The following is a 13181-nucleotide window of genomic DNA, read 5'->3' as shown; positions in this document are numbered from 1 at the left end:
ATTTAACCTTAGGCACAGGGCTCAAAAGCCACAGTGACTTTTGTTGTGATTCCACATAATAATAAACATCAGATTTGATATTGGGATTAAAGGTGATGATCAAGCCACAAAATGGGTATGATGTGAATTTATTGTCAGGTCAGAATCAACTAGATCTAAGTGCTAAATTAGAAGGCACTTAGTTCTTTCTCTCATGCTGCCAAAAGGGACAATTTTTATTTGTCCTCACCTTCTGCCCATCAAGGAAATATACCTAGCTTGAGATCTCCACCTCAGGATTTTACTTGGAAAAACCACATCATTAGGATCAACCATATTTCATTTAGAAAAATTTTGTTCTGGCTGATAACCCGATATGTTTTGCTAGAACCTTCTAGAAACTCAGTAGCTGCATAGAAAAATAGTGAGTTCTCTAGCATAAGACTGTTGAAACAGAGGCTAGATTATGTCAGAAATGCAGCATGAAGAATTCAAGGACAAAGGGGTAGTTGCATCTATGATTTTAAACTTCCTTCCTAAATGTAAGATGCTATATCAAAGTTCCCCAGTTGAATGCCTGCAAGGACCAGGAAAGTAAATAGTGTAAGATCCAGCGGGAGTCATGGTGAGCACGGGAAACTGGAGCATACACGCCTATCTAAAGAAAGCAGCTGCTAATCATCCATTTAATAGCTGCCAAAGGGGCAGACAAACCCTCTTCTGATTTCACCAAAGTGTCACTCCAATCTCTGTGACTCCTAAGGATCCGGGAGTTTTGTAGGAGAAATTTATCACTACTGATGAGCTAGTACTTGCATTGTCATTGACGAGGATTATTGGTTCAAATTCTGCCTCAAAGTGAAAGTGTTTTCTTAATTTTGGTAAAGGTCAGCTCTTCATGTCTTTATTTTGCTGACAATTTGAGTTAACATGCTGGCAGAAAATATGGGCTTTGTGAGACACTTCTGTCATGTCTGTCATGTCAGAAAGACCACTGTCATAGACAGGATTATATTAAAATGACTTGAAAGAAGCTACAAAATGGATGGAGGCAGGAACACAGTAAAAGAGGAATTGCACTTGGGCTCTAGGCCTGATTCTGTTAATAATAAATAGCATCTCCTTAGGCTACCTCAGCTCTCTGATTTCCTGTAAAATACGAACAATGAAAAAGGTAGACTGTTGATCCATTCAATAAGTTGAGTGCTATGTACTAGGCACTGCTCTGAACTCTAATACGTACCATTTTAGATTCTAAGTGATCACTTTTAGGCATATCAGAATCACACACACAGACAAGCCTCTTCATATGCCTTTTGAAAAATACACTGTTTAGATCTCAGTTAAATATATTTTTTATATATTTCACCTCGTAATTGTTAGCATTTATCATAGAAACAGGTACATAGCTGGTGTTCAGTCAGTGTTTGTCGAATGAAAAGTCATAGGCTGGGTGCTAAGTCCAGAGGGTGAGCAGGATCAAAGTTTAATTTCTTGGACTAAAGAGGTTATACTCATGAGCGTCTGATCTTTTTTTAATTCCTCATTTCTCTTTTGTCAGACAGGTAGGGAGTGGTATAAGGATAAGAACACAGGACTAGGAGAGAGGAGACCTAACTAAAAGTCTTGGCTCTGCCACCATCTAATAATGCCACCCTGGGAAAAGCATTCTCTAGGGTCCTTTTTTAGTTACACACACACACACACACACACACACACACACACACACACGTTTAGTACTCATGTCTTCTGTAAATAATTTTTATAAATGAACATCAAAACTACTTTGTCAGTTATAATGTACAGGTATCATTAACTAATTATAAAACCAGCCAGTGTAATAAATGCTTCTAATAATATAACTGTACAAGACTAGTGGTGCTGCAGTCACAAGCAAAGACTCATTTTGATCAGGGCTCAAGGGTTGGTGTTTTGGCAAGTTCTCAGAGATGGTGACATTTGAGATGGCATTCCAGATAGAGAAGGGGCTGAGGCCATTCCAAGGCAGAGGAAAGCTGGAGTACAGGCAAGGAGTAGGGAGAACCACAAAAAAGCAGAATGCCTCCCCGGTACTTAGTACTGATTGTGTAGCTATCAGGTGGGACACGGGGACCTGGCTTGGTATTTACAGGTGAGGCTGGGGAGCTAACTCGGGCCAGGTTAAGATCCTGAACGGCTCGGCTGACGAAATTCGTAACTGTCCTGTAGGTAGGGATCCATGCATTAGTAGCGATCACAGTTACGCTTTTCAGTTTACAACGTGCTTTCCCATTTTGTCCCGGATCTACTCCTTCTACGAGCCCACAGACAATTAGAGATGCGGCATCCACTCATTCAACGGAGGCCCTGATAGGCGGCTCCGACTTTATAATGCAGTAATTAGCGCAGAAAGAAAAGGCAGCAGGCGAGGAGGCTAGTGATGAAAGATCAGGCCAGAGCCGAGGCCAGGAGGGCCTTGAGCTTGAGGTAGGGGCCAAGGCGATGCAGATCGATCGGGGCTTCCCCAGCCAGGCCCCTTCCTACTCACCCTCGCCTCCTCCAGGACTCACGTCCCGGGGGCGGCTCCAGGAGGCACGACCCGCAGTGGGCCGCCCCTCCCGCCAGGACAGTACACTACAGCCGACTGGGACAGACCCCACCGCGCTGAAACTAGCAGAACCCCTCCGAAGGCCGCCCGAGGCGTTCCCTCGCACTGCCCTCTGGGAATTGTAGTTCCCATCCTCTAAAAACAGAGGTTCGCCGCCCTCGGCTCTTTGTATCCCACAGGGCCCCGCGCGCGGAGAACTCTGTGTACCTAGGCGGAGAGTCTGATGGGAAAGAAGTTCTGGATGCCCAGTGACGTGCTCGATGAGAGTGGTGCAGGACTACATTTCCCAATATGCTCCGAGGTGGGCAGGACCCGGAAGTGAGGGTGTGCGAGGCCTCTCTGGAAGTTGTCCTGGGTGTTCGCCGCTGGAGCTCCGGGTCCAGAGGACGAGGAGCCGCTGCCGGGACGATCGTCCGCTGCCGCCGGCTCCCGGAGCCCAGCCCTTTCCTAACCCAACCCAACCCTGCCCAGTCCCAGCCGCGGACCCCGACGTTACCATGAATCCTGCCGTCTTCCTATCATTACCCGACCTTAGATGCTCCCTGCTGCTCCTGGTGAGTGAAGGAATGACAGACCCTTCGACAGACGCTCGGGCGGCTTCCCGCCCTAGCTAAGGGGGAACACCGCTGCCCCCACCCTTGCCTTCCTATCTTTTCCTCTGGTGGCGAAGAGTGCACCTTCCCCCGCTGTCTTCACTCTCCGCATGCGTCTTTACGCTTCCCAGGCCCGGGGTACCCGAGGCCTGAGAAACCACAGTCGGAGGTTGGGTTCTATAAATTGGAGAGTTAGCGGTGGGGGAAGGATACGTGGGAGGGTCACGGGCGAGGAGCTCTCCCTTCCCCCAGGCTAACGGAGGTTGTTTCAGTCTCGAGGGCTTTTGGACCTGGTGGTAGGTGGAATCGAAGAGGAACGGGGTTGGGGGGGGGGGGGGGAAGACCTACTGTTCCCTCCCGTCCCCTCTTGGGAAGGCCGACAGGTGCTGGGGTCGTGTGAATCTCACACTAAGAGCCCTGAAACGGTGCCCGGGTAGGCAGAGCCCTCTGTTGTGGCTTGATGCGATTGGTTGGGAACCCGGAACTGGAGGCAGATTTGGAGTCTTCCAGGAGAATAAATGTTTGAAGGGTGGAGGCAGTGATTATCTGAAAACCTCAGCTCAAGGCCTCCCTCAGATTTTGTCACACACACCCCCACCCCGAAATTTAAGCAGAAGTCTTTTTCAGTGCTCCTAGTTTGAGAATGACCAGGTTTTCTGCATACATTTGCACTTATTCCTAAACTCTCCCTCACCTGCTTGGCTCCATCCCATCGTATAAAGGAATCTTTCCCCAGTCCGTCTTTCTCCAAAGTACATCTTGAATGTGCAACCTAAGTAATACGGGCTGCAAGTCAAATAGAGACAGAAGTGAAAGCGGACTCCATATGGCAAAATGACGTGCCTTTCATCGAGCCGTTATTACAATACAATATTTGAAAATACTTTAATTGTAGATTTTTAAAAAGCCGAATTTAAGGTAAACATTAAATCAAAAATCACTTTTTTCTTTTCTTTAGCAACTTAAAAAGCATAATTAAGTGACTCAGAGGCGTATAGCTGGTTCCTGGCAAAACTGGGACCTGAAGCAGGTCTCTTGACTTACAGTGCTTACTCCACCATATCACGTTACATTTTTAATATTTGTATTTGAAGTTCGCTTAATTTCTCTCTCCTCTCCCTGTTTTTTCTTTCTGATTTAAAATTCATATTCAAAAGCCATATATTTGGATTTTTTCAGAGAAAAAGCACTATGAAAATCTAAAGGGGATGTTAAAGTACTTTTGAGAACTAAAAGTTGAATATAAACATGTAATATTAAATGATGAAGTGTCTTATTGCCACTTCTTATACAGCAGTGAGTGACTTCTGTATAGAGGACAATATTCTGTATAGAGCTTTTTTTTAAAATATGAAATTTATTGTCAAATTTCCATTTGTCCATGCAACACCCAGTGCTCATCCCAACAGGTGCCCTCCTCAATGCCCATCACCCACCCTTCATCAACCCTTAGTTTATTCTCAGTTTTTAAGAGTCTCTTAGGATTTGGCTCCCTCCCTCTCTTTTTTTTTTTTCTTCCCCTCCCCCATGGTCTTCTGTTAAGTTTCTCAGGATCCACATAAGAGTGAAAACATATGGTATCTGTCCTTCTCTGTATGACTTATTTCACTTAGCATAACACTCTCCAGTTCCATCCACATTGCTACAAAAGGCCATATTTCTGTATAGAGCTATTTTTGATAATTTCATTATACACTGTGCTTTTTCCTTCTAGAAGCACTGGATTAAAGCTCATTGTTACTAGAGATTGCTCTCCTAGATACTAACCTTTTTCCCTATTCATAAAATGTCTGAATTATGAGTTGTCTGCTAGAAATTACTCTTAGGCTACTAAAAAAACAAGAAACAAACAAAGACCAAAAAGATACAAGTCTTAAGACATTAGAAAGAAAAGTTGAAATACTGAAGAGGAAGATTACATCAGATGCACTTTCCTGGAATGTTATGTTTGGTTGTAGGACTAAGTTTAAGAAGGAGAAAGTATTTATTTTGAAATAATTCCTGCTTTTAATGTAAAATCTCCAAGTCCTATTAAGTATAAAAAGACTTTTTTTCCCCTAATAATACTAAAGTCTAGTTAACATTTTGTATATTTAAGTAAATGTAGAGAAATAGAAACTTAGAAGACATTTTGGAGAATACCTAGAAAATTAATGGTCTGGAAAATAAAGCCCAAGAAAAGGCTTAATAAAACTAGAATTACAAGTCAAGCTAGATTCAGTTTGAACACAGTGTTTACCAAATAGTTTTAATAATCATATACTAGTTAGCAAATATTTATAAAACATCTGTTTAATCACTGCTTGAGTTACTTATCTAACTGGTAGTTCTGTTCTAGTGATGGAACCTGCTTACTCAGCATCCCACCTGTCTAAAAATATGTCCTTTATCTTCCCCAGTGTACTTTCTTCCTCTTCCCTCCAACTTCCCCTCTCAGACTTCAAGTTATTCCCTCCCACATACAGTCATTGAATATCCAAGTTCTCACCTAGCTGAGGTCATCATTTTTCCCTCAAATAGCCTGCCCTAAAAAAAGCTGTATGTTCCCTTACTACAATATTTTTTTTTTTAAGGAAACTATGTACTTCAGCCCTAAAGAACTAGATCTATTCAGATTTAGTGGTGTTCATAAGGTAATAGCTGAAACATAAATCTAAACTTAAAATTTTTTTTAATGTTTATTTTTGAGACACACACACACACACACACACACACACACACACACACACACACACACACACACACACACACACACACACACAGAGTGTGAGTGGGGGAGGGGCAGAGAGAGAGGGAGACACAGAATCTGAAGCAGGCTCCAGGCTCTGAGCTGTCAGCACAGAGCCCAGTGCCCTGAGATCATGTCCTGGGCCGAAGTCGGATGCTCAACCGACTGAGCCACCCAGGTGCCCCTTATAATCCTAAACTTCTGTAGAAAAATATTTTTCTTTTCCCTGATCTCAAAAACATTTTGGAATATCATCACTGTATGCCTAAAAAGCCTTTCTTGGATGGGTAACTTAAAGCATAAGCTCAATGTGATAACTTTTTTCCTGGGCTTTCATACGTATTTTGTATTTGTATTTATATATTATATATACAACTTTTTAAACATATATGTGTATATTTAAAATCGAGGTCTTAGAGAATGAATTCTCCCCTCCCCCCCCACCCAGGGTTGCTTTAGGAAATCCCCCCCATTGCCTTTAAATTATTTTTAAACTCCACTGAATTTGCAGTATGCCTTAGACAAAGTGAGGTATTCTAGATGCACCGATTTGGGACAAATCAGAAGAGAAATTTGAGTCACCTGGAAAATGCAGTGAGCTCTTCATCCTCCTGATATCTTCTCTATCCCTCACTGTTTATTTTGTTTCTGTTATAGTTTAGATTGATCCAGTTGGTGTGTATTTATAACTTTAGTTCTGAACTGTATGTAATCTGTGCCCCCGTAACTGTTCATCATATTTTGTGGATGATTTGAATGCTGGAGATAGCAATGATTATCTGCTGCAGACCCATGTGTATAATATCTGGATTGGGAAATTGCTTCCAGGTGTGTGTGCTTTTAAGGCGCTCTACTCGAATCAGAGAAAAGCACCTGGCCAGATATAGCATGGCATCATGTTTTCACTTTGTTATGTGACAGTCATTACATAGCAGCTCACAGGATATTATTTCATTTGTCATTCTAGTAAAAAAGTCAGTACCTTTTTTCTGCTTATCTTTCTGTCTGGGATGGATGTACTCAGGACTGAAAGTGATTATTTTCCCCTTAATTATTTCTTTTTTTTTTTTAATTTTTTTTTTTAAACATTTATTTATTTTTGAGAGAGAGAGAGACAGAGCATGAACGGGGGGAGGGCCAGAGAGAGAGGGAGACACAGAATCTGAAGCAGGCTCCAGGCTCTGAGCTGTCAGCACAGAGCCCGACGCGGGGCTCGAACTCACAGACCGTGAGATTGTGACCTGAGCGAAGTCGGATGCTCAACCGACTGAGCCACCCAGGCGCCCCTCCCCTTAATTATTTCTTAGCAGTTGTTCTTGCTGCATTGGTTGTGTATGAGTTCTGGAAAGGTGAAATAAGAGAAATAAGACTAAATTGGGATGAAGTTGTTTGATTTATTCTAAGTAGCCTCTTCTGTGGTTCAGAGATTTGTAACACTCCAGTGGCTTTATTGAAGATGTTTTCTCTTGAGTTTCTTGATAATTGTGTTTATAGATCATAAGTTCTTACCAGTTCTAATTGCATCGTGCCTGGACATGAAGGCTTTTGACATTGTTCCTGGTTTGTTCAATAGGTATAGGAAGCCAGGAAAAAAAATATTTTTAAGTTTATTGATTTTGAGAGAGAGGCAGAGAGCAAGTCAGGGAGGGACAGAGAGAGGGAAAGAGAGAATCCCAAGCAGACTCTGTGTTGACAGAACCCCCAGTGACCATGAGATCATGACTTGAATCAAAATCAAGAATTGGATGCTTAACTGACTGAGCCATCCAGGCACCCCAAGAAAAATTTGTTTAAGTTAGAAAGCTAAGTAAATCAGAGAGCTAAGTAAACATTTGTTTAATTATAAGTAATAATTTATAATTTATATATAATAAATAATTGTAATTTATAAGTACCTTAAAAATAGGTACAGTAGAATTCAGAGATGTCATTATTGCCATTAATACCAATAATAAATACAGATTACAGTCTTCAAGAAGAGTACTTTGGGTACTTGTAGTTTCATTCATAACTAAGTGAGTTATTTATTTGGTTGATATTACTTGCTCTAGATTAGTAGTTTACAAAACCTGGTTGCTGGTTAGAATCACCTGGGGCAGTTTTAATAAAATAATGTCTGGCCCTTTACCCCACCAGTTATATCTGTGGGACTCAAACATTGTTTTGTTAAAGAAAAAAATGTCGCTGGTGATTTTTTTTCTTTAGTATGTCTTTTTAAAAGATAAGAACTGGGGCGCCTGGGTGGCGCAGTCGGTTAAGCGTCCGACTTCAGCCAGGTCACGATCTCGCGGTCCGTGAGTTCGAGCCCCGCGTCGGGCTCTGGGCTGATGGTTCAGAGCCTGGAGCCTGTTTCCGATTCTGTGTCTCCCTCTCTCTCTGCCCCTCCCCCGTTCATGCTCTGTCTCTCTCTGTCCCAAAAATAAATAAACGTTGAAAAAAAAAAAAAAAAGATAAGAACTAAACAACGAAACAAAACCCAGAATAGCATTGTCAATCTGGAAAAATAAACAGAAATTTCTTTGTATCATAAAATATATAGTCAATGTTCAGATTTTCCTGATTGCTTCAAAAATTTTTTTAAAACAAATTGAAAGCAGGAGCCAAATAAAGTCCATACATGGCAGTTGGTTCATGTGTCTCTTAAAAAATTTTTACATATCTTTATGTTCTCTCTCCTCATTTTTTTCCTTGTAATTTATTGTTGAGGAAACTGGATCCTTTGTCCTGCAGAATTTCCCATATTCAGATACTGCTAATATCCTTGTGCGTGGTTTTATGTTTCTCTATTCCTTGTGTTTCCTATAAATTTGTAATTTATGTGGTACCAGCCACCAACTCTGTTTAGTTAAATTCATTTGTTTCATTTAGCTTTCATTTTTTTAGCTTCTAAAAACCTACCTTCTAGTGTCTAATTATGTAAAATTTACTGCTTCCAAAAACCAAACCTATAAAGCAAACTATATTTGGACAAATCTAGCTTCTATTCCTGTCTGTATGCTTTTCTCTCTCCTGATATAAGAAACCTTTAAAAATTTTTCAATTTTTAATTGCTTTTTTTTTTAAGAGTAGGCACTCTGAGTCTATGTTTGTGTATATGTTTCTCCCTCCCCTTTATAAATCATAGCATAAACTTTACTTTTTTTTCCCTTTTAAACTTAAAAGTGGATGTAAGTGTTGAATCACTAAACTATACACCTGAAACTAATACATACTACACTGTATGTTAACTAACTGGAATTTAAATAATAATAAAAAAAAAGTGTATCCTAGAGATCAGGATAGATATATCCCTTATTTCTTTTTAAACTTACTGTTCCACTTGGTAGATGTGCCACATCCACTCTTGTTTCCATTCTTCTGTTGTAACAAATAGTTCTGCAAAGATTAGTTGGTACATACATATTTTTGCTAATGTATCTTTGGGGTAGACTCCTGTAATTAAGTTGCTAAGGCCCACAGTAGATGTATATGTAACTTTGTAGCTGTTGCTAGATTCTGTGAAATTCCTCTCCACAGGAGTTTTGCCAGTTTGTGGTCTCACCAGCAGTGTAACAGAATTTCCCTGTATCCTTGTCAACAGAGGTATGATGTTGACAGATTGGGTGTTTGTCCGTCTGATAGGTGAGAAATGGTATCTCAATGCATTTCAATTTGATTCTCCTTCAGTGTGTGACTGAGCTTTTTTTATGGTTAAAGTCCATTTGCATTCAAGTTCTTAACTCATGATTTCCTTCGGTGATTCTATGATGCAGCTAGAATGAGAGGCACTGGAAAGTACTACCCTCTCTGAATTCAGTAATATTTGTGATGGGTTAAAACTTGAAAAGCCTTGGGGAAGATTTCTGATTGCTGCAGTTATTGAAAACTTTTTCTATACTGTAAACCATGATTTTTAATAGCTTTATGATAATTTAGCTTTTAGATGCACTATAATTTACTTCATCTTTTGTGAAGACATTTGGATCTTGGTTATTTCCAATTTTTCACAGAAAAATATGTACAAAAGATACATATATGATGTTTACTGCATATCTCCAAATACATCCTCAGGATACTTTTCTAGAATTATATTTCTTGGGTCATATGGCATGTCTGTTCTTTGGCATTTCTGATACATTGTACCAAATTGTCCTTTCAGGGAGTTGTTTACTCTTCCTCTAGTAAATCAGAATGGAAATACTCACAAGATATAGTCTAGGAATAATGGAACGTGGTATTCCTTTGTCTATTCATTTAATGTCTGTTCAAAAGGTAGCAGAGTGCAAAGAATTCTGGACTTCATGTCAGGGCATTTATGTACAAGTTCTGTCTCTTCCATGTACTTAACATCATACTCTTGGATAAATCACCTAACTAGATTTTTTAGTGTATAAGGTAAGGACATTGGAATCAGTGATTCAAGGATTCTTTAGTCTCTTTTGTTTTTCAGAAAGGAGTTCAACTCCCCTAATTAGTATACTTACAATGTAATTGGATATCTTCTCAAAAAATCTACCTTTTCAACAAGTTGCGGGCCTGTACCTGCTCTCATCCAGTGCAAGGAAAGCATGCTTTGGTCACAACTTTTCTGATTTTGACCATTGCTGTGCTCCATTTCATTTAACCAAGGAAGTGATTACAAAGTTTGATTTTTCATAGCATTTATTGATCTTTAGCCTACCCTTGATTCCATAGAGAGGAACTATCTGTGGCCCAGGCTGCAGGAACTTTATGGCATTGGTATTATTCTTTCCTTGCTTCCTGTCATTTGAATGCCTTTTGCTATCTGCTGTGGAAGAGAAAAATATAACTCAGATGCATATCATGCTTCCAAGAAATTTATAATTCAGTTGGGAAGAGAAGATGTGTATGTAAATAATTAAAATTCCAAAAGGAAAGTGATAGGTGCCTGTAAGGTATTTGTAGAAGTGGTTCATAGATCTCCTACCCAGAAGTGTGGTTGTAAGGCTAGGCATCTACATCAACTGGGAGTTTCTTCCAATGCCCCCACCCCTGGCTGAATCAATCTGCACTTTAACAGTGTACCCAGCTGATTCATATATGACCATTAAAGTCTGAGAAGTACAGCTGTAGATGTTTGAAAAAAAAAAATTACTTCTCAATGGAAGAATCCGAGAAGTCTTCTTGAAAGATAAGTACGGCCTTGAAGAGTGAAATTGATGGGCTGATTTTCAGTCCTGAATACAATGAATAGAAAGGGTTGTGCCTTTGAATAACTTAATAGATCTTTTACATGAATACCTGTGGTGGTGTTTATTTGTTTGTTTTTGTTTCTAAGAAATCTTGCTGTCTTGCTGACATGGCCAGATGTCAGAATTGGCCCTCAAGAAGTTGGCAAACCCTTTGGCCAGTTTCCTTTAAAACAGCTCATTATTACCTTAGCCAAAGTAAAAATCATGGTCTTCAGTGGATTCTCACTGCATTCCAATTACTCCATTCAAGAAGGAGGGAAAATGCCGCTTTGGAAAAGTTTCTTCTGTATTGCTGTGATTCTCAGGTCTTGGTTATGTTATTGTAAAGATTGAACTCAAATTCTAACTGCTTTGATTCCCTCAGTGATACTGTGGTCAAGATCTCTATGATTCCTCCAGACCTGTGGTTTTCTCATTGTGCAAAACCTTGAGCATTACATTTAACTCTAGGTCATCCGAGTTTGTAGACATGAAAATTGCTAATATAACAGAGAAAAGAGATGAAAGAGAAGAAGGAAATCATCTCAGACAAGCGTTCTAGTAGTATATTGAGCTAAAGAAAACTGTTGAATGAATAGGAGAGTATGAATACCTTTTCATTTCTTAAAATTATCTTAAAATTATCTTAAAATTTCTTAAAATTATCATAGTCTAGTAGTGGGAAATTTGGTGATTGGATTTAAGAGGTTTTAGGAAAAGTTCTTTAGGAATCAGAAGAGTTTTTGACCCTGGAAGAAAGGAATTGGATATCTCTCTTATTTCTGTGGTATATTGTACCGTTAGTGTCTTGCTTGCTTCAGTAGGCGAGAAGGGACGTAAGAACCATGAGTGGATCGCATGCAGTAATAATGACTGAAGGTATAGTTGTCTAGAGTTTTGCTGTAGATTTAAGTTCATCAAAATTAAGTAAAATATAAATTCCATTCCTCAGCTGTGGTGGTTCTATTTCAAGTGCACAAAAGACAGAAGTGACTAGTGGCTACTCTATGGAACAGTGCAGATAATTGAATGTTTCCATTGTTGCAGAAAGTGCTATTGGATAGTGCTGTTCAGGTCTTGTTGTTGCTGTCCACCTCAGAAATCAAGACGAATTGAGATAATGAGGAAAATGTCTCAAATAGTGTTTCACAGCTTGTGAGCAACATATGTCTTGCCTGGAGAGCGACAATGGTAACCTGGAAAATGTCAGTAATCTTATCAGTGAGCACAGATTTGGCTTTTGGTTGCTTGCTAACAGATTTCAGTTAAACTAGAAAGTAAGAGTTTATGTGTTAGTATTGATTATTTCACTAGTTCACAGTCGCTTAAGGGCAAGTCATTTTTTTTCTTGATGCCTTAGTTTTTCAACTGAATATTGAGTAGGATTGACTAGTCCGTTCTGGGAATCTAATGGGCATTCTGATGGACTCTAACTGTGATTTTGGAATTTGAGGGCTTGCAGTTTGAGGGCTGTGGTAAAATCCCTTTTGAGGGCTACCTTTTAGAAATCCCTTTTGAGGCCTGTGAAAAGTTGGCCTGTTGATACCTTTTGTTTGTTTCAGGTATCAGAAGGATACCCTTGCCAGGAGCCTAATGTTCTAATTTGATTAAATCCACAAATTAATGTGAATCTCTTTCTGCCTGTTTCAGAATGGCCAGAAATTATATGAACTCATGAAGATAGACTAATATTTAATACTTATATTAAAAGGAGTTAAAATTTGTCAGTCCTTTGGACGAGATACTCTCATGTTTACATGCCTATTTTTGAGCTGTTTTGTTGTATTTGAAGGTTTGGAAAATGTAGAGGGGAAATGCCAACGTTTAAAAAATTAACACCACATTGAAGTCTATCTCTTTGCTTGAAAGAACAGTTTCAAGTGTCAGATAACTTGTGATTTTAGAGTTATCTTGAGAAAAGAAAATTTGGACATTCTTAGTTCCTTTGACTTTCATTACTATGGTTTTGGCCCAAGTGCAGTAAAATCTTAGCTAGCTGCTGAGAAGCATACACTTTGTAATGATTTCACATCTGAAAGAGCTAGGAAGAAAGAACTACTTTTTTTTTTGTAGTCACAATAATTTTTTATTTTTTTTAAGTTTATTTATTTATTTTTAGAGGG

The 13181-nt window shown here is 39.6% G+C and overlaps 2 protein-coding genes across 4 annotated transcripts in view; one reads left to right on the top strand and one right to left on the bottom strand.

Moving 5' to 3' along the window:
- The window catches only part of INVS (inversin), a 158240-nt gene extending 155550 nt beyond the window's left edge, over positions 1 to 2690 (bottom strand). For 2 of the 3 annotated variants that reach the window (XM_025912772.2, XM_086683591.1), the window contains exon 1: positions 2507 to 2690. The gene's annotated coding sequence lies outside the window, so the exon portion shown is untranslated. The remainder of the gene's footprint in view (positions 1 to 2506) is intronic. The other variant, XM_086683594.1, reaches the window with a different exon arrangement.
- Positions 2691 to 2882: 192 nt separating this feature from the next.
- ERP44 (endoplasmic reticulum protein 44) overlaps positions 2883 to 13181 on the top strand; it is a 102546-nt gene continuing 92247 nt past the window's right edge. The window contains exon 1 of the mRNA XM_025928904.2: positions 2883 to 3120. Coding sequence (XP_025784689.2) covers positions 3064 to 3120 — 57 coding nt within the window. The 5' untranslated portion in view covers positions 2883 to 3063. The remainder of the gene's footprint in view (positions 3121 to 13181) is intronic.

This window comes from Puma concolor, chromosome D4, assembly GCF_028749965.1.
Source record: "Puma concolor isolate L17-30 chromosome D4, mPumCon1.1.hap2, whole genome shotgun sequence".
NCBI classification, from domain to species: domain Eukaryota; kingdom Metazoa; phylum Chordata; class Mammalia; order Carnivora; family Felidae; genus Puma; species Puma concolor.
The sequence above is the reverse complement of the archived record's forward strand: the minus strand, read 5'-3'. Positions and strand labels throughout refer to the sequence as shown.